This window comes from Spermophilus citellus, assembly GCF_964194105.1.
Source record: "Spermophilus citellus genome assembly, chromosome: 7".
Lineage (NCBI taxonomy): Eukaryota > Metazoa > Chordata > Mammalia > Rodentia > Sciuridae > Spermophilus > Spermophilus citellus.
Window position 1 is genome coordinate 25,834,594 of NC_138188.1, and position 23,336 is coordinate 25,857,929.

At 42.0% G+C, this 23,336-nt stretch overlaps 1 protein-coding gene across 1 annotated transcript in view; it reads right to left on the reverse strand.

Annotated features, from left to right (window-relative positions):
* Positions 1-11,718: 11,718 nt before the first annotated feature.
* Positions 11,719-23,336, reverse strand: part of TRAIP (TRAF interacting protein) — a 29,666-nt gene continuing 18,048 nt past the window's right edge. The window contains exons 7-15 of the mRNA XM_081302235.1: positions 23,201-23,314; positions 22,231-22,318; positions 21,691-21,780; positions 20,579-20,667; positions 14,080-14,235; positions 13,040-13,088; positions 12,622-12,771; positions 12,467-12,517; positions 11,719-12,257 (exon numbers count right to left, since the gene is read on the reverse strand). Coding sequence (XP_081158361.1) covers positions 12,135-12,257; positions 12,467-12,517; positions 12,622-12,771; positions 13,040-13,088; positions 14,080-14,235; positions 20,579-20,667; positions 21,691-21,780; positions 22,231-22,318; positions 23,201-23,314 — 910 coding nt within the window. The 3' untranslated portion in view covers positions 11,719-12,134. The remainder of the gene's footprint in view (positions 12,258-12,466; positions 12,518-12,621; positions 12,772-13,039; positions 13,089-14,079; positions 14,236-20,578; positions 20,668-21,690; positions 21,781-22,230; positions 22,319-23,200; positions 23,315-23,336) is intronic.

Sequence of the window (23,336 nt, forward strand, 5' to 3'; positions counted from 1 at the left end):
TATTTCATTTCTTTTCATGGCTGGATAATATTCCATTGCATCTGTATATCACATAATGTTTGTCCATTCATCTGTAGATGAACATTTGAGTAGTTTTCACCTCTTGTCCACTATAAATAATGCTTCTGTGATCATTCTTTGTTTTTATTATTACATCTGTATTTCAGCATTTGTTTCTTTTTTTTTTAGAGAGAGAGAGAGAGAGAATGAATTTTTAATATTTATTTTTTTAGTTTTCAGCAGACACAACATCTTTGTTTGTATGTGGTGCTGAGGATTGAACCCGGGCCGCACGCATGCCAGGCGAGTGCGCTACCGCTTGAGCCACATCTCCAGCCCCAGCATTTGTTTCTAAAAGACAAGAACCCCAATTTTTTAAATATTTTTTTTTGTTTTGGTTATAGTTGGACATAATACCTTTATTTTATTTTATTTTTTTTAAAGAGAGAGAGAGAAGAGAGAGAATTTTTTAATATTTATTTTTCAGTTTTTGGCAGACACAACATCTTTATTTCTTTATTTTTATGTGGTGCTGAGGATTGAACCCAGAGCCCTGCACGTGCTAGGTGAACACTCTACCGCTGAGACACAACCCCAGCAAGAGCCCCAATTTTAAATATAAATACAATACAATGACCCACTCCACTTTCTACCCCTAGTCCCTCCAAATCAACAATTTCTTAGAATCACCAAATATCCAGTGAGATTCATATTTTAATGTGATCATTTTTGAACAAGTACTTGTTTGAGTATTTTTTCAATTATTTTGAGTGTATATTTAGGAACAACATTGCTAGGTCTTATGATAATTCTATGTTAAACTTTTTGAGGGACACCAAACTATTTTCCACAGCAACTATTTTCCACAGCAGCTATACCATTTTACATTCCCACTAATGTATACAAATTCCTATTTATCTCCATCATGGGCAACTAGCTATGTTTCTTTCCTTCTAAAAAAAATTATAATACTATAGAGTATAAACAGGTAGGTCATTGTGGTTTTCCTTCAATAGACATTTATTGGATGAGTCAGATGTATCAGGAACAGAAACCAGAGCCAGATTCTGAAATAAATTTCTGTCTTCAACATCTATTTTTAAATTTTAAAACATTAAAATAGGCCCGGGGCTGAAGTTGTGGCTCAGTAGTAAAGCGCTTGCCTGGCATATGTGAGGCACTGGGTTCGATTCTCAGCACCAATAAAAATAAATAAAGGACCACCACCAACTAATAAAATATCTTTAAAAATAAAAAAAGTAAAATAGGCCTGGTACAGTGGCACATGCCTGTAACTTCAGCATTTCTGGAAGCTGAAGTGGGAAGGTTGCTAGTTTGAGGCCACACATCGTCTTGGTAACTTAGTGAAACCCAGTCTCTCTCTTTTTTTGGTCCTGACAAGGTCCTCTTTATTTTGAGACCTTGTCACAAAATAAAAAAATATATAAAAAGGGCTGAGGAATTAGCTCCATGGTTGATTGCTTGCCTAATATGTGTGAGACCCTAGGTTTGATCTCCAGTCTCTAAATATAAAAAAAGGTTGGGGATGTAGTTCAGTGGTTGAGTGATACTGAGTTCAATCCCCAGTTAAAAAAAAAAAAAAGTCCCTGGTAACCTGTTCCTCTCCTACCCCATTATATTAAGCCCTTTTATGTTGCAATAAAAAAAATACCTGAAGCTAGGTTCTTATAAAGAAATTTATTTAGCTCACAGTTCTTGCAGGTCTTAGAGTGTAGTACCAGCTTTTGTACAGCTCCAGTGACGCCTTCATGGGGGGGGGATGGCATCACCTTGGTGGGAGATTATGAAGATTATACAGAAGACATCACATGGTATGGAAGCCAGGGAGATTCAGGGATCAGTCCTTGCTTTTTTTTTTTTTTTTTTTTGGGTGGTGCCGGGGATTGAACCCATGGCCTTACACATGCTAGGCAAGTGCTCTACCACTGAGTTACTTCCCAGTCAGTCTTGCTGATTCATTTTCTATGGAACTAACTGGGGTCCCCAAAAAACTACATTAATCCATTTGCAAAGCAACAACCCCAATGACCAAATCACGTTTCGTGTTAGTCAGTTTTCTGTCACTGTGACAAAATTCCTGACACAAACAACTTATAAGGAGAAAAGTTTTATTTTGGCTCATGGTTTCAGAGATTTCAGTCCATGGTTGCTTGGCCCTGTGGCTTTGGGCCTATAGTGAAGAGCAGGAGCATGTGGTGAAGGAGGCCTGCTCACCTCATCACAGCCAGGAAGCAAAGACTTGGAAGCCTGAAGCAGGAAAATCTCATTTGAGGCTAACCTGGGTAACATGTGAAACCCTGTCACAAAATAAGAAAAAAATATAAAAAGGGCTGAGGATTTAGCTCCATGGATGATTGCTTGTCTAGTATGTGTGGGGTCCTGGGTTTGATCCCCAGTTCAAGGTGGTAAAGAGAGAAGAGAGGCTAGGGTCCTGATAACTCCTTCAAGGGCATGTCCCCAAATGATCTAACTTCCTTCCACTAGGCTACACCTCTTAGAAGCTCCAATAGCACCATGGCGGGGTACTAAGCCTATAACATATGGGCCTTTGGGGGACATATTAGATCCAAATTATAGCCTGCTACTAGGCCCTACCTCTTAAAAGTTCCAACATTTCTTAATACCACCACACTGGGGACCAAGTTTCTAGTGCATGAATCTTTGGGGGACAAATCACATTCAAACTGCAATACTTATCCCTGGAAACCACCATTGTACTTTTCATGTCTGTGAATTGACTACTCCAGGTGGCTCTCATAACTAAAACCATACAGTATTTATTCTTTTGTGTCTGGCTTATTTCACTTAGCATGTGTCTTCTGGTGTAGCTTGTATCAGAATTTCATTCCTTTTTATAGTTAAAGAGTATTTTTCATTGTATGTGTGTGCCACATTTTGTTTATCAATCCATGGACCCTTAGGTTCCTTCTATCTTTAGGCTATTGTAAATAATGTTTATATGAACATTGGTATACAAATACCTGTTGAAATTCTTGCTTTCAATTCTTTTAGGTATATATCTATAAATGGAATTGCAGGATCATATGGTAATTCTGTTTAACTTTTGTTTTGTTGTGCTGGGGATTTAACACAAACCCTCACACAACAGGTAAGCACTCTATCACTGGGATACATCCACAATCCTTTTTATTTTTAAAATTTTGAAACACAGTCTTGCTAAGTAGCCCAGGCTGACCTCAAACTTATAATTCTTCTGCCTCAGCCTCTGGAGTAGTTGAGATTACAGGTATGTTCCACCATGCCCAGTTGTTTTTCTTCTTTATTATAATAGCTATTTTTTATATTTATTTTTTAGGTGTAGTTGGACACAATGCCTTTATTTTATTTACTTATTTTTATGTGGTGCTGAGGATCGAGGCCCAGGGCCTCGCACGTGCTGGGTGAGTGCTCTACCACTGAGCCTGAGCCTGAGCCCCAGCCCCAGCCCCATATGATAATAGCTATTCCAGTGTAAAGTAGTATTTCATTGAGGTTCTGATTTGCATTTCTCTAATGACTGTATTGAATTTTTTCATGTGTTTATGGTTATTTGTATATCCATTTGTTGAAATCCTTGGACCATTGTTTTTGTTTTGGTACTAAGGATTGAACCCAGGGATTCTTTACCACTGAGCTACATCCCCAACCCTTTTTTTTTTTTTTAAAGAGAGAGTGAGAGAGGAGAGAGTGAGAGAGAGAGAATTTTTAATATTTATTTTTTAGTTCTCGGCGGACACAACATCTTTGTTGGTATGTGGTGCTGAGGATCGAACCCGGGCCGCACGCATGCGAGGCGAGCGCGCTACCGCTTGAGCCACATCCCCAGCCCCCCTTTTTGTTTTTTATTTTGAGACAGAGCCTTGCTACATTGCTTAGGGCCTCATAAGTTACTGAGACTGGTAAAACTTGCAATCCTCCTGCCTCAACCCCCAAATTTCTGGGGTTACAGGAGTGCATCACTGCAACCAGCATTGGACCCTTTTCTTTTTGTGAGGGGTAACCAGGAATTGAACCCAGAGGCACTCAACCACTGAGCCACCTCCTCAGCCCTTTCAATTTTTTATTTTGAGACAAAGTCTTGTTAAGTTACTGAGATTGGCTTTGAACTTGGAATCCTCTTGCCTCAGCTTCTCAGGCCACTGGGATTACAGTGCAACACCATGCCCGGCTAATAAAGTCCATTTTATCTTTTTTCTTTTGTTATGTGTGCTTTAATGTTCTATTTAAGAAGTCATTGGCATGAAGCTTTACCCCTGTTTTGTTATAAGAGTTGTGTGTAGTCTCAGTTTTTACATTTAGGTTTCTGATCCATTAAAATAATTTTTTTTTTGACTGGGGATTGAACCCAGGGACACTCTACCACTGAGCTATGTCCCAGACTTTTTTATTTTCTGAGACAGGTTCTAACTAAGTTGCTGAAGTTGGCTTTGAACTTGAAATTCTCCTGCCTCCCACTCCTGAGCCCCTGGGATTACAGGTGTGTGCCACTACATTGGGGTCATTTTAATTTTTGAGCATAATGTAAGATAAGGATAAACTTCACCTTGTTTTTTTTTTGGTACTGGGTATTGAACCACGTTCTCACTCTCTTTATTTTTTTGAGACAGGGTCTCACTAAGTTGCTAAGGCTGGCTTTGAACTTGGAATCCTCCTGCCACAGCCTCCCCAGCCATTGGGATCACAAGCTTCAACTTCATCTTTTGCATGTGACTCTAGTTTTCCCAGCATCACTTGTTGAAAAGACTGTCCTTTCCCATATTGAATGTTCTTGGCATTCTTGTTGAAAATCAATGGACTATACATGTGAGGTTTATTTCTGGGTTCTCTATTATATTCCCATGTTCTATATAAGTATACTTATGCTAGTACTACACTGTTTTGATTATTTTGGCTTTGGAGTAGATTTTCAACTTACATTTTGTTTTGTTATTTGGTGTTGGGGATTAAAACCAGGGCCTTGCAAGTATTAGGGAAGTATTCTGAATAAATTTAGCTTTCTGAATCCTCTTGGTTCTTATTTTTCTAGGTTGTTTTAGCCATTAAGAATCTTTGGTATTCCATAAGAATTTTAGTATGGACTTTTCTATTTCTTAAAAAAAAAAAACAAAAAAACTAGGCATGGTGGCACACACCTATAATTTTAGTGATTCCAGAGCCTAAGGCAGAGAGAGAGGACTACAAGTTCAAGAACAGTCTGGGTAATTTAGTGAGAACACATCTCAAAATAAAAAAATAAAAAGAGCAGCTGGGCATTGGTGGCACACATCTATAATCCCAGAGGCTTGGAAGGCTGAAGCAGGAGGATTGCAAGTTTGAGGCAGCCTCAGCAACTTAGTGAGACCCTGTCTCAAAAGAAAAAAAGAACAAAGGTTAGGGATGTAGCTATAGGTAAAGCACCTCTGGCTTCAGTCCCTAGTACTACAACTTAATCACTCCATCAATTAATTAAATACAAAGAGCTATAGATGCAGCTCCATGGTGGAGCACTTGCTTAACATTCATGAGGCTCTGGGTTCAATCCCCAGCACTGCAAAATATTTTTTTTTTTTGAGAGAGAGAGAGAGAGAGAGAGAGAGAGAGAGAGAGAGAGAGTTTTTAATATTTATTTTTTTAGTTTTTGGCGGACACAACATCTTTGTATGTGGTGCTGAGGATCGAACCTGGGCCGCACGCATGCCAGGCGAGTGCGCTACCGCTTGAGCCACATCCCCAGCCCAAATAAAATTTTTTTTAAGTGGAAAAATTTTAAAACATCATTGGTTTTGATAGTGATTACATTCTGTCTATAGATCACTTTTTCTTATAATCATCTAAATATTAAGTGTGTGAGACCAACCTTGCACGTGACTGGGTCACACTCCCCAGCTGGGTGCTGAGGCGCTCAGTCACAGAAATGTGGCAGAGCTTTCCCCACCCTTCTTGGGTTTGAGGGTCGGTGTCTTGTGCATGGGTGTGTCTTGCTATAGCCCCATGGGTGAAGCTATGCTCACCTGTTCCTTTGTAATATAATCTCTTGCCCTGTTTAGGATAGAATCTTCCATGGAAGTGCGTGGTGTGTGTCCCCTTCTCTTACTGTGCCCTTGGGTGTGGCCTACCCAGGTGTCAGTCAACCTGCTGACAGTGGACATCATGAAGATAGATTCAGCCCCCTGAAACCTGACCCTTTGCCTCACTTGACTAGCTTCTCCTCAATAAAAGGGTCCTGCGGACCCTTAAGGTCAGAGGAGCCGTCACAGCAACCCCAAACAAAAAGGTATTTGTGTCTCTTGTGTGGTTATTTTGCGCAGCCCAGTTAGCCCAGTTTAACTGGAGTGACCCCTGAGCCTTTTAGTCACGAGAACAGAAACCCGGCAATTAAGTCTTCAGATTCACGCACATGTGATATCTTTCCAATTTTTTTTTTCTCTTTAACTTTTTTCAGTAGTGTTTTGGAGTTTTCAGTCTTTGTATACTGTATAAAAGTCACTTTTTTGGTTAAATTCATGACAAAATATTTCATTCTTTTTGATGCTAATGTAAATAGTTTCCTGAATTTCCTTTCAGATCTTTCATTAGTCTATAAAAATGCAACTGGATATTTTTATACCTTTATTTTATTTAGTTTTTTTTTTAATGTGGTGATGGAGATCAAACTCAGTGCCTTATGCATGCTAGGCAAGCGCTCTACCATCAAGCCACAACCCCAGCCCAATGCAACAGAATTGTTAATTTTGTATACTGCAACTTTGCTAAATTCATTAACACTTAACTTTTTCTGTGACTTTCTTTAGGGTTTTTCTATATTTAAGATTATATCATATGCAAATAGATATAATATTGTTTCTCCAATTCAAATAGATTGGAAGATTGGATTTTTTTGGGGGGGTACTGGGGATTGAATCCAAGAGCCCATTCAACTGAGCTACATCTCCATCCCTTTTTATTTATTTATTTTTGTAGGGTCTTACTAAGTTGTTTAGGACCTTGCTAAGTTGCTGAGGCTGCTTTAAATTTGCAATCCTTCTGCCACAGTCTCCTGAATTAGTTGGATTACAGGTGTGCATCACCATAGCTGGCTCCTTATTCTTGATTTCTTGATCTTAGGGAAAAGGTTTCAGTTTTTTAGCATCACATATGATGTTAGTTATGGGTTTTTCCAATTTGACTTTTCCAAATTCAGAATTCCTCTTCCAATTCTATATATATATATATAATTTTTTTTTTTAACCGTGAAATGGTGTTGAACTTGTCAAATGCCTTTCTGTGTCAGTTGAGATGATTCTATTTTTCCTTTATTTTACTAATGACACTTTTTTTCTTATGTTGAAACACCTTTGAATTCTGATAGAATCCTCTTGGTCTTGGTGTAAAATCTTCATGTGCTACTGGATTTAGTTGCTAATATTTTGTTGAGGATTTCTGTATTCATATTTTGAAGGCATATTGGCTTACAGTTTTCTGATCTTGCTGTTGGGGCAATGTTGCCTCATAAAATTGGTTTAGAAGTGTTTTCTTGAATTTTTTGAAAGAGTTTGAACAGAATGGTATTCTTTTTAAAATGTATGATAGAATGAAGTCATGTAGTCCTGGACTTTCTTTTTTGGGAGACTTGATTACTGATTCAATACACTTACTAGTTAAACTTCTATTCAGATTTATTCATTTGTAATTGTAATACACCTATTACAATTGCTTAAATCCAAAACATTGACAACACCAAATGCTGAACTCTCATTCAATGCTAGTTATTTTATTTTGGGGGGTACCAGGGATTGAATTCAGGGGCACTTGACCACTGAGCCACATCCTCATTGCTGAGGATGGTTTTGAATTTGTAATCTTCCTGCCTCAGACTTCTGAGCTGCTGGGATTACAGGCGTGTGCTCCCATGCCCAACCAGATTTTTTTAAAAAATATTTTTAGTTGTAAATGGACACAATACCTTTATTTATTTTTATGTGGTGATGAGGATCGAACCCAGTACCTCCCACATGCCAGGCAAGTGCTCTACCACTGAGCTATAGCTCCAGCCCAAGGTCTTTCTTTTAATTTAAGGTTTTATAGCTATAATTTTCTCTCTAAGCACATCTTTTATTGCATGCTACAAATTTTGGTGTATTATTTTAATTCATCTGAAGGTATTCTATAATTTCTTCTTTGACCCATTGATTGTTTAAGGTTGTGTTGTTTGAAAGTCATACCAAGACAAATGAAGGACTATAAAGTTCCACTAATCCATCCCTTTCTTGAAATAGTTGAGCATAATGGTATTACTTTCAAGTTCAAATTCCCATTGTTTGCTGCAGTATATAAGAAAGCAACCACCTTTTGTGACTCTAATGTATTTTTCACTTCAGGTATTTTATTTTACCCTTTTGTCAAGGATAGTTTTGGTTAAACTTTTTTTTTTCTTGTGAATGGATTGTAGATTCCTGTTTCATCATATACATTATAACTTTTTGTTGTTGTTGTTAAGAACTGGATATTCTGAATAGTGGCTTATCCATCATGAAGGAAAAAAAAAAAGAACTGGATATTCTGAGTATTATACTGTGTTAACTCTGGAAATTATATTTTTCTTTCCCCTCAGATTGCTAAATGTTTCTGTGCCATCTGTGACTTCTACAAACTATTTATATATATATATATTTTTAATTGTCAATAGACCTTTATTTATTTATTTATATGTGGTGCTGAGAATCAAACCCAGTGCCTCACACATGCCAAGGCAAGAGCTCCACCGCTGAGCTACAAACCAGCCCCTACAAACTATTTTTGTTCTTGTTGTGTGTGGTCACTGAAGTTCATGATATCACTGCAGTCAACTAGTGACCTAACAAAGACTTACAAAAAAAAAAAAAAAGGAACTGTCAAAATTCTGAGATATGGAGGGCAGGGGCAGACAGGAAAACTAAGATAACATCTCAGGGTACTACCAGGCCCACCAAAGTGCACAACCCAAATTTTGAAAAGATAAGGTCTCCCCTGCCTGCCTAGCATCAGCCAGTTGCTTTAGGAACTGGGACTGCTATCCCACAACCATGGTAGAGCTGAGGAATGGAGATGGTAGCTGCTTGACTCACACTCTTACAAAGAATAGCATTCTGTCACTTCACCCAGTACCCCCTGTTGTTAAATGTTTGATCAGAGTCTAGAGATCCGGGATAGTTGGATACAACTGCTTTTTTCCAGCTCAATGGTTGCTTTCATCAAAGGACTGACCCCTAGAGCTTCTGACTCCACTGCTATATATGATTGCATTCCATAGTGTTTGGATTACTAGAGCTTTATAGTATTTTTTTTTTCCTTCTAGTATTGGGGATTGAACCCAAGGGCATTCTAACACTGAGCTACATCTGGCCCTTTTTAAAATCTTTTGTTTTGAGACACGATCTTGCTAAATTGTTGAGGCTAGCCTCACAATTTGTGATCCTCCTACCTTAGCCTCAAATAGCTGGGTTTACAGGTATGTGACTGCCATGCGTGGATGTAGTAAGTTTATTAATTTGGGAAGATACTTTTCTTTTTAAAATCCTCTTGGCTATTTAGGACCTCTTTTAATTCATATGAATTTAAAGATCAGCTTTTCCATTTCTGTAAAACAAAGCCATTGAAATTTTGATAAGAATTATATTGAGGGCTGGGGATGTGGCTCAAGTGGTAGTGCGCTCTCCTGGCATGCGTGCGGCCTGGGTTCGATCCTCAGCACCACATACAAACAAAAATGTTGTGTCCGCCGAAAGCTAAAAAAAATAAATATTAAAATTCTCTCTCTCTCTTTGAAAAAAAAAAGAATTATATTGAATATGTAGATTGCTTTGGAGGAGTATTGCCATCTTAATACTGCTAACTAACTCACAAATACAGATGTCTTTTCATGTGTTTAGGTCTTTCACAAGTCTTTTTTTGGCGGGGAGGGAGGTAACCATTACGCCTATTTTTCATCATCCCAAATAGAAACTCTGATCATTAAGCAGTATTTCCCTAGTTTCCCTTCCTTTTAGCTCCTGGCAGCCTCTATTTTATTTCTGTCTCTATAAACTTACCTATTCTAACTACTTCATATAAGTGGAATCATACAGTAGTAGTTGTTTTTTTTTAAATTTTTTTCTTTACTTCTGGTTGGACATAATTCTTTTTTTTTTTTTTTTGGTGTGGGGGAGAATTTTTTAATATTTATTTAGTTTTAGTTTTTCAGCAGACACAGCATCTTTGTTTATATGTGGCGCTGAGGATCGAACCCAGGGCTTTGCACATGCTAGGTGAGTGCTCTACCGCTGAGCCACAATCCCAGCCCCAAGTAGTTGTTCTTTTTTATCTGACTTATTTCATTTAGTTGTTATAAATACTTAATCTAGCCAGGTGCAGTGGTGTACTCTTATAATCCCAGTGGCACAGGAGACTGAGGCAGGATGATCATAAGTTCAGAGCCAGCCTCAGCAATTTAGCAAGGCCCTATCTCAAAAAGGGCGGGGTGGGGGGGTGGGTGGCGGCATGCTGGGAATGTGGCTTAGTGGTTAGGCCCCCGTGGGTTCAATCCCTAGTACCAAAACATATATATATATATATATATATATATACTTATTTATTCTATTTCCTGACTCATCGGATCCCCAATAGTTGGCACTGTTATCCCAACCCTATAGATTAAACTGAGCACAGAAGGCTAGTTAATTCTAAGACCACTCAGTAGGTAAAAAGGGTGCTAGTAGCCAGCCTCTACTCTTTTCAACAAGATGCTGCACTTCCCCTCCCTAAAACTCCTGGCTCATGTCAGTCCCAGACATGTCCAACACACAAAAATCAAGGGCATCACATCCCTCCGTAAAGCCTCATGCTCCTTCAGATTTGGTGTCAAGCTGCTGAGGTAATAGTGGGAGAAGGAAGTTTAGGGGGCCTCACCCAGAACAGGGCCTCAGCCAGGCTAGGGCCACTACAGAAAATGCCCTTGGGGGCTGGGGGTGTGACTCAGCCGTAAAGTGCTCACCTAGCATGTGCCAGGCACTGGGTTTGATCCTCAGCAACACATAAAAACAAATAAATAAAATACTGTTTCTAACTACAACTAAAAAAATGTATGCTATATATTTAAAAAAAAAAAAAAAAAAAAGAAAGAAAGAAAGAAATGTCCTTGAATGCCAGGCACAGTGGTGCATGCCTGTAATTCCAGCGGCTCCAGAGGCAGGAAGATTGTGAGTTCAAAGCCAGCCTCAGCAAAAACAAGGTATTAAGCAACTTAGTGAGACTCTGTCGCTCAATAAAATACAAAATAGGGCTGGGGCGTGGCTCAGTGGTTGAGTGCCCCTCAATTCAATTCCCAGTACAAAAAAAAAAAAAAAAAAAAAAAAGTCCTTGAATGACCCAAAGGTTAGCAATTTGGTCACCAGTTATTTGTTGTGCTTGTTTTGAGTTCCCTTTAGGGACAGATCTTGGTTTACCCATTCATGTTCTTACTTATGGCTTTTGGGCTTTTCCCAAGTTACAGAATGTGGACAAAGCTGCAGTGATCTCATTTTGCTATAGTCTCTCTGTGCCCTTTAGAAGGCACATGCTCAGGAATGAAATGGCTGAGTCGGTGGCTAAAAGATGTTCCTGCTTTAGAAAACTATGCCAGTTTTTCCAGGTGTAAATTTATATTCCGAGAGCCAGAAAAAAATTATTTTTTATTTTACATGGAAATCTTTCCCTGTCCTCCCCAATCCATCATTCCCCATTCCCTACCCCCCACCGTGCTTGGACCAGGCCATGTTGGGATCAGGCCATGCCCAGCAGTGAGGGAGGCAGGCAGAAGCTCAGACTCAGGCTGAGAAAATCTCAAGCACTTTTATGCATACAGTCAACAAGTGATCCTGGTTTCCAGGACCAGAAAGAACCTGGCCACATTAGATTGTGGTTCTAAACAAGAGGCTGCAACCAGGAGCAGGCACTTGCTGATGGAAACGGTAAGCTGGTAGTGTCAGCATTACGTGACAGAACAGGGCAAGGTGGACAAAGGAAGTGCACAATCTCTGTCACTCTACCATTCATCTGCTTTCTGCCCAGGGCTCATCCTGGAAGAGGGGCCATCCCTCTAAACACTGCTGGCCAATCTTCTAGTTGAAGGCATGTCTGGCCACTCCTCAGATTCACTGTTCTCATTGCCACAGGAAGGTATCCAACTTGGCCTGGGAGGAAGGGTTTATAGTCCTCACCCTCACTCTCTGCTTAGCCTTCGTCTTGGGCTTAACAGGCAGTGGGCGAATCATGGCTGTGTTAGTCTGGAGGAGATGTCAAGGAAGAGGCCTGGAAAAAGGACTGGAATGCAGGGCAGGAAAAGCTCAGGTCTGATGGCAGGCAGTCCTGCTACACTGAGCAAGGCTCAGCTTTGTACACCTGAAGCGACAGACACTGGTAGTCTGGGGGTACAGGTGAGACATAGTATGAGCTCTATAGCTTAGCATAGCCCATTGCTACAGAACAAGGATACAGGCTGTATGAATTTTGTCCGGCCTCCAAGGCCATCAAAACCTGTTCTTACCTAGGGCAGAAAGAAGAGATGAGTAGGATATTCTAATGGGCTAAGAGGCTGGCTAAACCTTGCCCCAACTCTAAGGCAACTGGTACCAACCACTTCAAACTTACCACATCTGTGCTGCGACAGGACTCTGCTATGGCCCTCTTTGGCTGTTTCTGGCCCAGAACAGCATTCCGGATAAAGACAGGAAAGGCACCAGCCAGGTCCTCATCTGGCTCTCTTGCACAGTGCTGGCCACCCAAAGAGAGCTGGGACTTCTGCAGGGGAAACCCCAGAGCCAGATTTAAAGAGCCAGATGGCAGCAAAGGAGGGAGGGTAGTGGTGGTAGATAAGATTGAGATCCTCTGACACCTCAACAGGAGGCAGAGAGGATAATGAGTAGGGTCCCAATGATGACTCTGAAGTGTTTCAGTGCTAGGCCAGGAGAGAAAACTCTGTCTGATAAGACTGTTTTTCCAGAAGTCCAGCTTGTATACCCATCCCTGGTAAGTAGTGAATCCCATACTTCGTTTGGGAAGCCCTTACCTGCTTGGGAACTCTGGGCATCTTCTTGAGAATGTCCTGAACAGGAGAGCTACAAGAGTGAGACATGAAGGCAGGGGGCAGGTTAGCAAAACATGAGGACCAAGCTCAGCATATGCCCCTAAAAGAAGTTACCATGTAGCACAGCTGCTGTTAGGCTGTGTTCTGGGTGAGGTACCTCAGTGGTCTCCACCCCAAGTGCAGGTCTATGAACAACTGAACAGACAAAAGAGGCAGAGTCAAGGTAGATTGGACCTGTCCCAATATTGTGAATTCATTCCAATGTTTCCCAAGTCCTTGAGCACCTCACCATATTCCAAGCTCTACATGAAGCTGTGGAGCCCAACCAATTCACCACTCAGGGAGGAAGTCTAGTCATGCCCTTATATAGGCAGAAAGCTTGTAATCAGGCCTATTCCTATCTTCCCAGAGATGGGGGCATTACTTCCATGAGACCCTTCACAAGTTAGCCTTTCAGAAAAACCTTCAGTAAGATAGCCCATGAAGTTCTTTCAGAAGAGATTCCCTAAAGAATCTGTGCAGAAAGAGTCTGGGGCAGAATAGAACATGGCTTCACACAGCTCTTCATGCCTGCCCCTCTAGACTACTCTCTTGGGGCATGGGGTCCTGGACCTCATAGTTTTAGATGGTCTCATCTCAAGCCTTAAATGCACACAATGGAAGAGGAAGTTGAGAATCTTTTGCTCAAGAGTCTGGTAGGCAGGCATTGGGAGTTATGGGGAGCACTCACCCCAACTCCACCAGTCCAGACCTGCCTTTCTGGGACCCCTGCATCCTCTCTAATTCATACTCCAATACTTTACCTTGAAGGATGATGATAAGGATTAACAAGATGAGCAAGAAAAGGGCTTTGCACAGTGAGTGCTCAGGCCAGGGAAGAAAACGTGGCTGGAACCAAAGCCATAGCAAAGCCTAGGCAGCTCCACTGTGCCATCAGCCATTCAGAGCTATCAGGGCAAGATCTGAAGAGATGTCTCAGTTCTTTCTCCAAGTCATGTACACTGCCAGGGACTACCACTCACTGTGCCTTCTCAAGGCATAGCCTTTTGGAGTGGCCATGCTGGGAGTTGGAGGGCTGGGTTTGGGGGGTATCCACATTGAAGGAAGCATCGAGGTCAACATCATCACCGAATGATGGCCGGCGGAGCTTCAGGTTTAGCATCTCCACAGGAGCTGGGCTGAAAGCAGAGATAATCTAGTTACTTGGGACCACAGTAGCAGCCCAGAGGACCACAGCCCCTTAAGCATCAGACAATTCAAATCCAAAGGCCTGGAACCCACTCCTGACTCAGGATCACCCCCAAGCCCTAAACTCTACAGAACAAACAACTTGGCTCAGTCCTTCACATAGCCTTGGGACTGGTGAAGGTATGGAAGACAGAAGCAGGCAAAACCCAAATGAATAAACAGTCCATTGCCCTTTTACTATGCAGCCTCAGAATGCAGTGCAAGCAGCCAGTCAGAGACATCACTGACTGATGTAGAGGGCAATGCTTCCCAGTTCCCGACGATGTTGCTATTTATCACAGCAAATGGTACCCTAGGGGGCTGGCATTTCCAGACCTTAAATATTATACAGGCATGAAAGTACTTCTAGAAAGTACTTTTAATAAATGGGAAAACATATGTTAAGTTTAAAAAGCAATAGCAAATTCTATATTTAGTGCAACGCAATCACATGATTTGGCACACACATCCACCCTACCACCACCTTGAACAGAAAAAAGATGGGAAAGAAATGTACCACAAATCAACAGTAACTGCCTCTGTGATAACTTCATATTTTCTGAATTTTCTTTTTTTTAAAAATTGATTTTATTTTTTTAAATACACAACAGTGGAATGCATTACAATTTGAATTTTCAATTTATATAACTTTACCTTTATAATTGGTGTGGTAGTGGTGGGATTTCTCTTAGAAAACTACAGCCAATATATTTTCCTAGCCCATCCAGATCTGGCAGGGCTCTCCAGCTCCTATAATCTGAGGAGAACCCTGGGGAATGGCAAGGGCAACTCTAAGGATTCAAGAACTGTTCAGGGCTGTACCACAGTCCCAATTCCACTGGGTGTGCAGATCAGAGGAAAGGGAGCTACTTCCACAGATGTGAATGGGGAAGCAATCTGAGAAGCCAGGACAAACTTCCTTTCCCTGGCCAGCCCTCTGGAAGCTCTACTCTCCTGTTTGCATACAAGTGGAATTGAAGGTGGCACAAACCCACCTGAAACCAACTCCACACTAGTTGCTTTATTTCCCGCTCCAGGAACCACAGAATAAAGCAACAGCCAGGACCATTCATGCCTACTATGCAGTAGCTGTTGTTCTGCTACTATTTACTAACCTAGTAAGGGTTAGGAAAGGTGAACTCAAGAGGCAGATCTAGTCTGGTGAGGTGCAGATATTTTGCTCTCTAGGTGGATCAAGATCTTATTGTCATCCCCCCAGGATGCTCACTGGTGCTCAAGGCACATGTTCAGCCTAGTCTTAAGCTAAGCCAGTTTTCTTCACTTGCACCTCCTGGCCATCCATTGCACTAAACACAAGACTCAGGAGGTTCCTGGTGTCTCCTCTACATGCATATCTGGCTCATAGGGACACAGTGCTTGCTCTTTCTGCCAGGGGTCTACTTTCTTTCCTTCCCATCTTCTGTCTTATGAGGAAAAATCTGGGGCTCAGTAGCCCCTCCTTTACTAGCTGAGGCCCTGGTATGAGGCCCTCCTGGGTGATACCATCACTCACTGGGACATTCACCCATGGCCAACTTATACAGCTTCATGCCACAGAACTTAAGAAATAAGTAGGATACTTGCAGCCCCTTTTCCAAACCATAGCCAAGGCCCTGGGAAGATCCATTACCTGTGTGGTACAGGGTCAGTTAATATCTTCTCCATAAACTCATGGCTCCTGATAGTCCTACACTATATGAAAGCCTCCCTAGCTCTCTCTAGCCTAGACGTCAGGAGCCTTTTAGGTCCATGAGAGGTCTTCTTAACATCCTCTCTGTAGTTGGAGAGGTAGCTACCTCCTAAGGACATCCTAAAATGACAGGAGCAAAGGATAGCCCTACTACAACAAATGGAATGGGCAACCATCATTAGCACCTAGAGACTTCCATAAAATTCTGGGAGACTGTGCATGGTCAAGACGATAGGAGAATGACATACAGCCAGAATTCACAAGGAGGGGGCTATGAAGCATTAAGCAGGCCTGAAAACTGGGGCATTAGTAGAAGGTGTAAGCTTGGTCCCACTGGCAGAACACTAGGCAGCAAGGCAGCTAACTTGAGTCAATAAATGAAAGATGCTTTCCCCAAGACCCCAAACAAACATCCATGAACATCCATGCACAGTAACCTAGGTCACTCAATACTGACCTAACAGTAAAGCCTTGTGCATCTTGGATTCAACTAAGACTCACTATGATGCTGGCTCATGGCATACTCCACCCCCCTCCAAATTCCCACCTAGGCTGGGCTCTCAGGAATTCTTTCTATTACTTCCTAATCAGAGGGCCAGAGGCAGCCAAGGATTACTGAGCATAGGAGGAAAGCCCAATAGAAAAGCCATGATGTACAAACACCGACTCTGAGATAAACAGTAAATGTGAAAGCATAAAACAAAAATAGCACATATTACAAAAGATGTACTCAGCAAGAAAGAATGCTTGCAAATTTAAAATAGAATTATTTATTCAACCTAAAAAAGGAAGGAGATTCTAATATATGCTACAGTAGGATGAATCCTGAAGACATGTTGAGTGAAATAAGCCAGCCACAAAAGGATATTACATGATTCCACTTATGTGAGGTTGAATTGATAGAGTAAAATGGCAGTTGCAGAAGCTGATAGAGACAAATGGGGAATTTGTTTAATGAGTACAATATATCAATTTGGGAAGTTGAAAAAGTTCTGGAGATAGATGGTAGTAATGGTTGTATAGCAATGGTGAATGTACTTAATGCCACAGAATCACACTTAATAATAGTTTATAGGTAAATTTTATATTATGTATACTTTATAATAAAAAATATTGGTAAAGATTGAACATGGTGGTATACCCCTGTAATCCCAGTTACTTGGGGGACAAAGGCAGAAAGACTACAACTTTGAGGCCAGTTACTTAGCAAGACCCTTTTCCAAAAAAAAAAAAAAAAAAAAAGACTGAAGAGTATAGCTTAATGCTATAGTGCACTAACTTTAATCCCTACTACCACCAAAACAAACAAACATACAAAAAAAAAAAAAAAAAAAAAAAAAAAAACCTGTAACATAAAGCTGATTTGCAAAGCCCCAGAGAAATCTGGCACCCTGGGCTGGGGCTCAGTGGTAGAGTGCTTGCCTTCCATGTGTGAGGCACTGGGTTCGATCCTCAGCACCACATAAAAATATATAAAGATATTGTGTCTATATAAAACTAAAAAAAAAAAAAAAAGAAAAGAAACCTGGCACCCTTGCCACCAACCCCTCTCCTCCAAGCATACCCAGCTCAGTCATGCCTCAGGCCTTTACCCTTGCCATCCTCTGTGCCTAAATTACTCTTGCTTCAAAAGGCTGGATAAGAATGTGTCTATACATTGCCATATATTATAAAACTTTAGACTTCTTCCAGAGCAACAGCATCATGTCAGCTCTCAAGGGGAGAAGGCAAAGGCAGGGTCTTTGAGGTCCCTTATAGTTATGAGGGTTTTAGCATTAGAATAAAAAGAAAATAGGACAAAGCTGCTACTGAGGGGTCAACTACTACTTGTGAGAGCTTGGAGCCCTAGGAGGGGACTCTGGATTTAGAGTAGATTGTGCCAAGTTAAAAGAAGGGCTAATGCTAAATGCAACCGACCTGCTTCCACCCCACCCCCAACTTTTTTTTTTTTTTTTTTTTTTGTGGTGCTGGATACAAGGCGTTGTGCATGCAAGGCAAGCCCTACCAACTAAGCTATATCCCTAGCCCATTCCCTAATTTTTATGCCTAGAAAAATACTGGAGAAAAAAGAAAATTAAGTCATTCTGCATGCAGCCTGATGGAAAGCCCAGCCCAGCTTTGTACAGATTTAGGCCTGGCAAATGGAATGTCCTGTGGATTTGAAAGGCAAGGGAGAGGCCAGGGTTATGGATCAGTGGTAGAGCGCTTGCCTAGCATGCGTGAGGCACTGAGTTCAATCCCTGGCACCACATAAAAGTTAAAAAAAAAAAAAAAAAAAAAGAAAGAAAGAAAAAGAAAGAAAGGCAAGGGAGAAAAGAACTGTCTATGAAGCTTACTCAGAGTAAGGGAGATTCATCTCTATTTGGGAGCTCCAGACTAGATTCTGCTTATGTAGTGTGGAGCTGGTAGCTTTTGGACTTAAACCATCAAAACTCCCAGCTCATCTATTCCATAGGAACACAAGCTCCAAGAAGACAGAGAAGGTTTTAGAAGGCACTCAGTAAGGATCTGTTACAGGAGTCCAGGCCTCATAGCAGCTTGGGGTGGTAAACAAAGTATAAAAAAGCAGGTATACAAAGTCCCTAAGTATCTAGAGGTAGACTGTGCACTTTTCTCTTGTTATGAATGCCAGACACAAAAGGCAAGTGCATGGAAACACCTTGAGGCCTATAGAATTAAAGCTAGAGAGGAACTTGCCAGCTGTTAGTGATATACTAGGGGAGGGTTTTATACCCACTGCCTTGAGGTGGCTTTGTTTCCAAAGGTTTATCCATATTACATGGTTTCTGAGACTATTAGTTGAGGGTGTGTACTAAACCTGCTAAGCTCCTGATGGGACCCTTGTGTTCTCTGGGGCATCTAAGGAGACATGGTCAATGACTGAGGATAAGATAGGAAGAAAAGACCAGAAATAGCCCAGTTTGTCAAAACCAAATCCATGCTGGACCTCATGGCAATTCATGTGCCTATCATACTCCCAACAACCCTTTCTGGGTCCAATCCAAATGGAGGGTGGCAGGTAGGTAAGCAACTTTGGCTCTAGATAGACTGAAATAAGAAAGGGAGAATAAGACTGAAGATTTGAAGTACAAGAACAGAGAAAACTGGTCTGTGCATTCACTCTCCTATGTAGAAGCATATCATGTACTATGGGATGGGGTATGAATGTAAGAAAATTGGTGATGAGGGACACAGATTAAGAAGTGGATCTTGGGGGCTGGGGATGTGGATCAAGCGGTAGAGCACTCGCCTGGCATGCGCTGAGCACTGGGTTCGATCCTCAACACCACATAAAAATATTAAAAAAAAAAAATAAGGGTACCAGCTGGGACCATACTTAAAAAAAAAAAAAAAAAAAGAAGAAGAAGAAGTGGATCTTGAGGGCTGGGATTGTGGCTCAGTGGTAGAGTGCTCGTCTAGCACATGTGAGGCCCTGGGTTCGATCCTCAGCACCACATAAAAATAAATAAATAAAATAAAGGTATTGTTTCCAACTACTTTCAAAACATAAAAAATGTTTTTTTAAAAAAGTGGATCTTGGTCTACTCAGAGATATGTAGTACACATTGAATATGACTCTAGCATCTCTGTGGTCCATGGCACCTGGCACAGCATGTGAAGAAGTGCTACCTGGCATAGGAGAGTAAGCTAAGGAAACTAAGGCAGTCTGTTCAGGGCAGCTAACTCATTAGTTGAATGAAGCAAAAGCACAGAGGCAGGAGGGAAAACATGTCCTACTATTGTTGACATTGTGATTTGGCTAAAGCCTAAAGACCCACTGCAGCATAAAGACCCACTAAGATTCATGAGTGTCCCAAGGCACATCTGGGCAGGGTTTGGGCATGCAGCAAGGAGAATTATGTCCAGGATTATTTCGGGGAAAATTCTTTGGGGCTGACATGCTACACAGACAGGAGGAGCAACAAGATGGGTCATAAGCTTCACATGGAGAATAGTGCAAAGCAAGGGGTCAGAAAGCACCATACAGGCTAGTAAACAGGCAGGTACTATCAACTGATTGGCAGAGGGAGTATTTCACTAAAGAACAGTGAAAAGTGGCTCAAATAAAACATTGGGTCACTGACAGAAGTCTTCTGTCTGGCTCCCTGGATAGAGCCCTCTTACAGGCAGGAAGTAGACCTGAAAATGCTCTCCTATTTCTGTGAAATACTCAGGGGAAACAATGAATGCCCTCTACTGGCAGGGATGCCAATCCCTCTATCTCTTTGCTCCCTCTGCTGGCAGCTTTAAAGCACACGTTCCTGGAACCAGAGGGAGATTATTTCAGAGTGGTTTCAAGTTTGCTTCAGAATTTGGGGCAGACAGACACATGTAGAGAATCAGTCCATAAACAGGGTGCCTCAAGACAGTCAGTGCTCCTGCTCATTCTCTGACTAAGTTCCTCTGGCATTCCCTGGCCTTTCCTTTTAGAGCACAAAATTTGTCTCAAACTGCTTTCTTGCTAAATCTTGGCTGGCTCCCAGGGCAGGAGATCCACAAACTGCAGATCCACACATCCCTACCAAAGCCATGAAGAGTGAAGACCCTTCTCAGGGCATTCTCTTAGCTTGTGATCTCTGCACTACCCCAGGGGGTCAACAAACCTCTCTAAAACCAGACGGTTGACAGTCTCACTGGCCACTGGTGGCAGGTTCAAGGTTTCCTGCAACATCATTAGCTTCTTTTTCAGGCTCTTGGGAAAGAAAGAGAAGAATGTGAGAGGAGATAAGGCAAAGAATAAGCAGCATGCATAAAGGGCATTGGGAATAGGGAAAGGCCTGAAACTCAAAACACCAGGCTTCAGAAACCCTCTCTGGTAAAGTCTCTCTTCTGGTAATTAACAGTCTCAGAGAAGAAGGATTATGAGGAAAGACCCATTGTGCCATCTGACCTCTGCCCAAGAGGCCCAGGGTATAGACCATCAAGGTGTATACCCTAACCCACTGCCTGATCCAGGAGGATGCAGGCAGCTCAGAACCATCACCACTGACTAATGTACAGGTTCTTGGGAAGAAAAAAGTCTAGCCTTGCTCTTTTTTTTTTTTTTTAAATAATAATATTTATTTCTTTTTAGTTCTCGGCGGACACAACATCTTTGTTGGTATGTGGTGCTGAGGATCGAACCCAGGCCGCACGCACACCAGGCGAGTGCGCTACCGCTTGAGCTGCATCCCCAGCCCCCCCCCTTTTTTTTGTAATTTGTTCTAATTAGTTATACATTTAAAATTTTTTTAAAAAAACATATATTTATTTTATTTTATGAGGTGATGAGGATAGAACCCAGTGCCTCACATGTGCGAGGCAAGTGCTCTACCATTGAGCCACAACCCCAGCCCCTTAATTTTTTTTTTTTTTGCAGTTGTAGATGGACAGAATGCCTTTATTTTATTTATTTTTATGTTGTGCTAAGGATTGAACCCAGTGCCTCACACATGCTGAGCAACCACTCTGCCATTGAGCTACAGCCCCAGCCCAGTAGAATGCATTTTGACACATCACACATAAATGGAGTATAACTTCTCATTCTTCTGGTTGTACATGATATACAATTTTATGAGTTGTGTAATTATATATGCACATAGGGTAATAATATCTGATTCAGTCTACTATCTTTCCTACTCCCATATCTCCTTCCCACCCTTCTCTCCCCTCCCAACCTTGCTCTTGAAGGACACATAAACCATCCCTCATTCTCAACAGGCCAGGAATGTCCCACCGTGATTTCCTTTTCAGCATTCTGTAAATCCTTTTGGGCTGCTCTCAGCTCCAACTTGGCCTGATCCAATTCAGAGTAGACTGTCTGCAACTATAAGAAAGTATAGGGAGTAAAGGACAAGCCAAGTGGAGGCGATATGCCTTGCCCCCCACCTGTCATAGTTAGGGTCGCTTAGGGTCCAGAAGAAACTGGAGATATGGGAGGAGACCCCAGACATCTGTCTGGTGATGCATGTGTGGAGCTGCCTAGCAGCAAAGGCTGCTCTCTACACAGTGCATTCTGTGGATGCACTATGCCAGAAGTGAAAGCAGCAGTCCCAGGAGCGCTTCCACTCTAGGTCTGAGTGTAAAAAAACAGGTCTCTGAAGCTATCACATTTGGGGTTTGTACACAAAGCCACAGAAAGTCAGTGCCCAGTCTCTTGAAGCCATTCACCAGCCTCATGGAGTTAGCCATGCTGTCAGGCCAGATAGCCTGGCTCAAGAGTCTTGAGCAAGCCTGAACAAGCAAAAAAAGAGTTCCTTGCACTCTGCTCAGTTACCTTGCTTTTGGAGGAGACCAAGTCCTTCCTCAGTTTGTCAGCCAACTCCCCCGAGGCCTTCCGAGCTTCTTTTAGATTCTCATACTCTCTGTGAAGTGATGATGGAAAGAGATACCAGAATGAACACTCTGCTACTTAAGAGTCACAGCACCAACCTAGCACAAGTCCTTACCCAACCCCTCAGTTCATTCTCATTCTTCCTCTGACACCTGAGTCCAGCAGGGGCCAGGTGGCCCTATGGAGGGTCCTGCACAAAATGCAAGGAGTCTGGTGACACTGTTCCCTGTCTAGCCTGAAGGTATTTGTAACTTGAGAGGGTTGCAGGGAGCTCTGGCCTCACTAGGGGGCCCTCTATACCACTTGGTCCCTACAGAAGGAATTTTGTTTTTGTGCCTGTCAGCCAAGCTCCCTCCCTCCCACCAACCTCATACCACCATCGTGAAGAACAGGGGCAAAGTTTCTGATCCAAGACACGCAGGGTCAGTAATAGTACTGATGGGAAACAGACTCCAGATATCACCAGAGGGCATACAGCTCAGAGAGCTAATGTCAACTCCTTAAAAACAACACTAAAGCCAGGCATGGTGGCACACACCTGTAATCTTAGCAGTTTGGGAGGCTGAGGGAGGAGGATCTCGAGTTAAAAAACTGCCTGGGTTAAGTCCCCCTGGGTTCAATCCTCAGTATCAAAAAACAAACAAACATCACTTAAAATTCATACTCTTCTCAATGATTCTCTGAGGCATGTCTATCACTATCTTCATGTAGAAAGGTGAGGGTTCAAGAAGCCAAGAAACTGGCTCCAGGCTACTCAGCTGGTGACAGGTAGAGTCAAGGTTCAAACCAAGGCAGGATGGCCCCAGAGCTTGCCACTTAACTCCATCTGCTTTACAAGAGACAGGCAGCAGAGGCATGGCTGGGGACCCATGGCCTAGCTCCTGAGCTCACTGAAAGGGGCCAAAGTACGCACTTCTTGAGAGACACACAATACACAGCCAGTTGCTCCACCGCTGATTGTCCCACACCCATGTCTCGAATCATTTCCTCCACCTCAGGCCGCTGACTCTGGAGTAGGATCTCAATCCTGAAAAACACACATAGCCCAC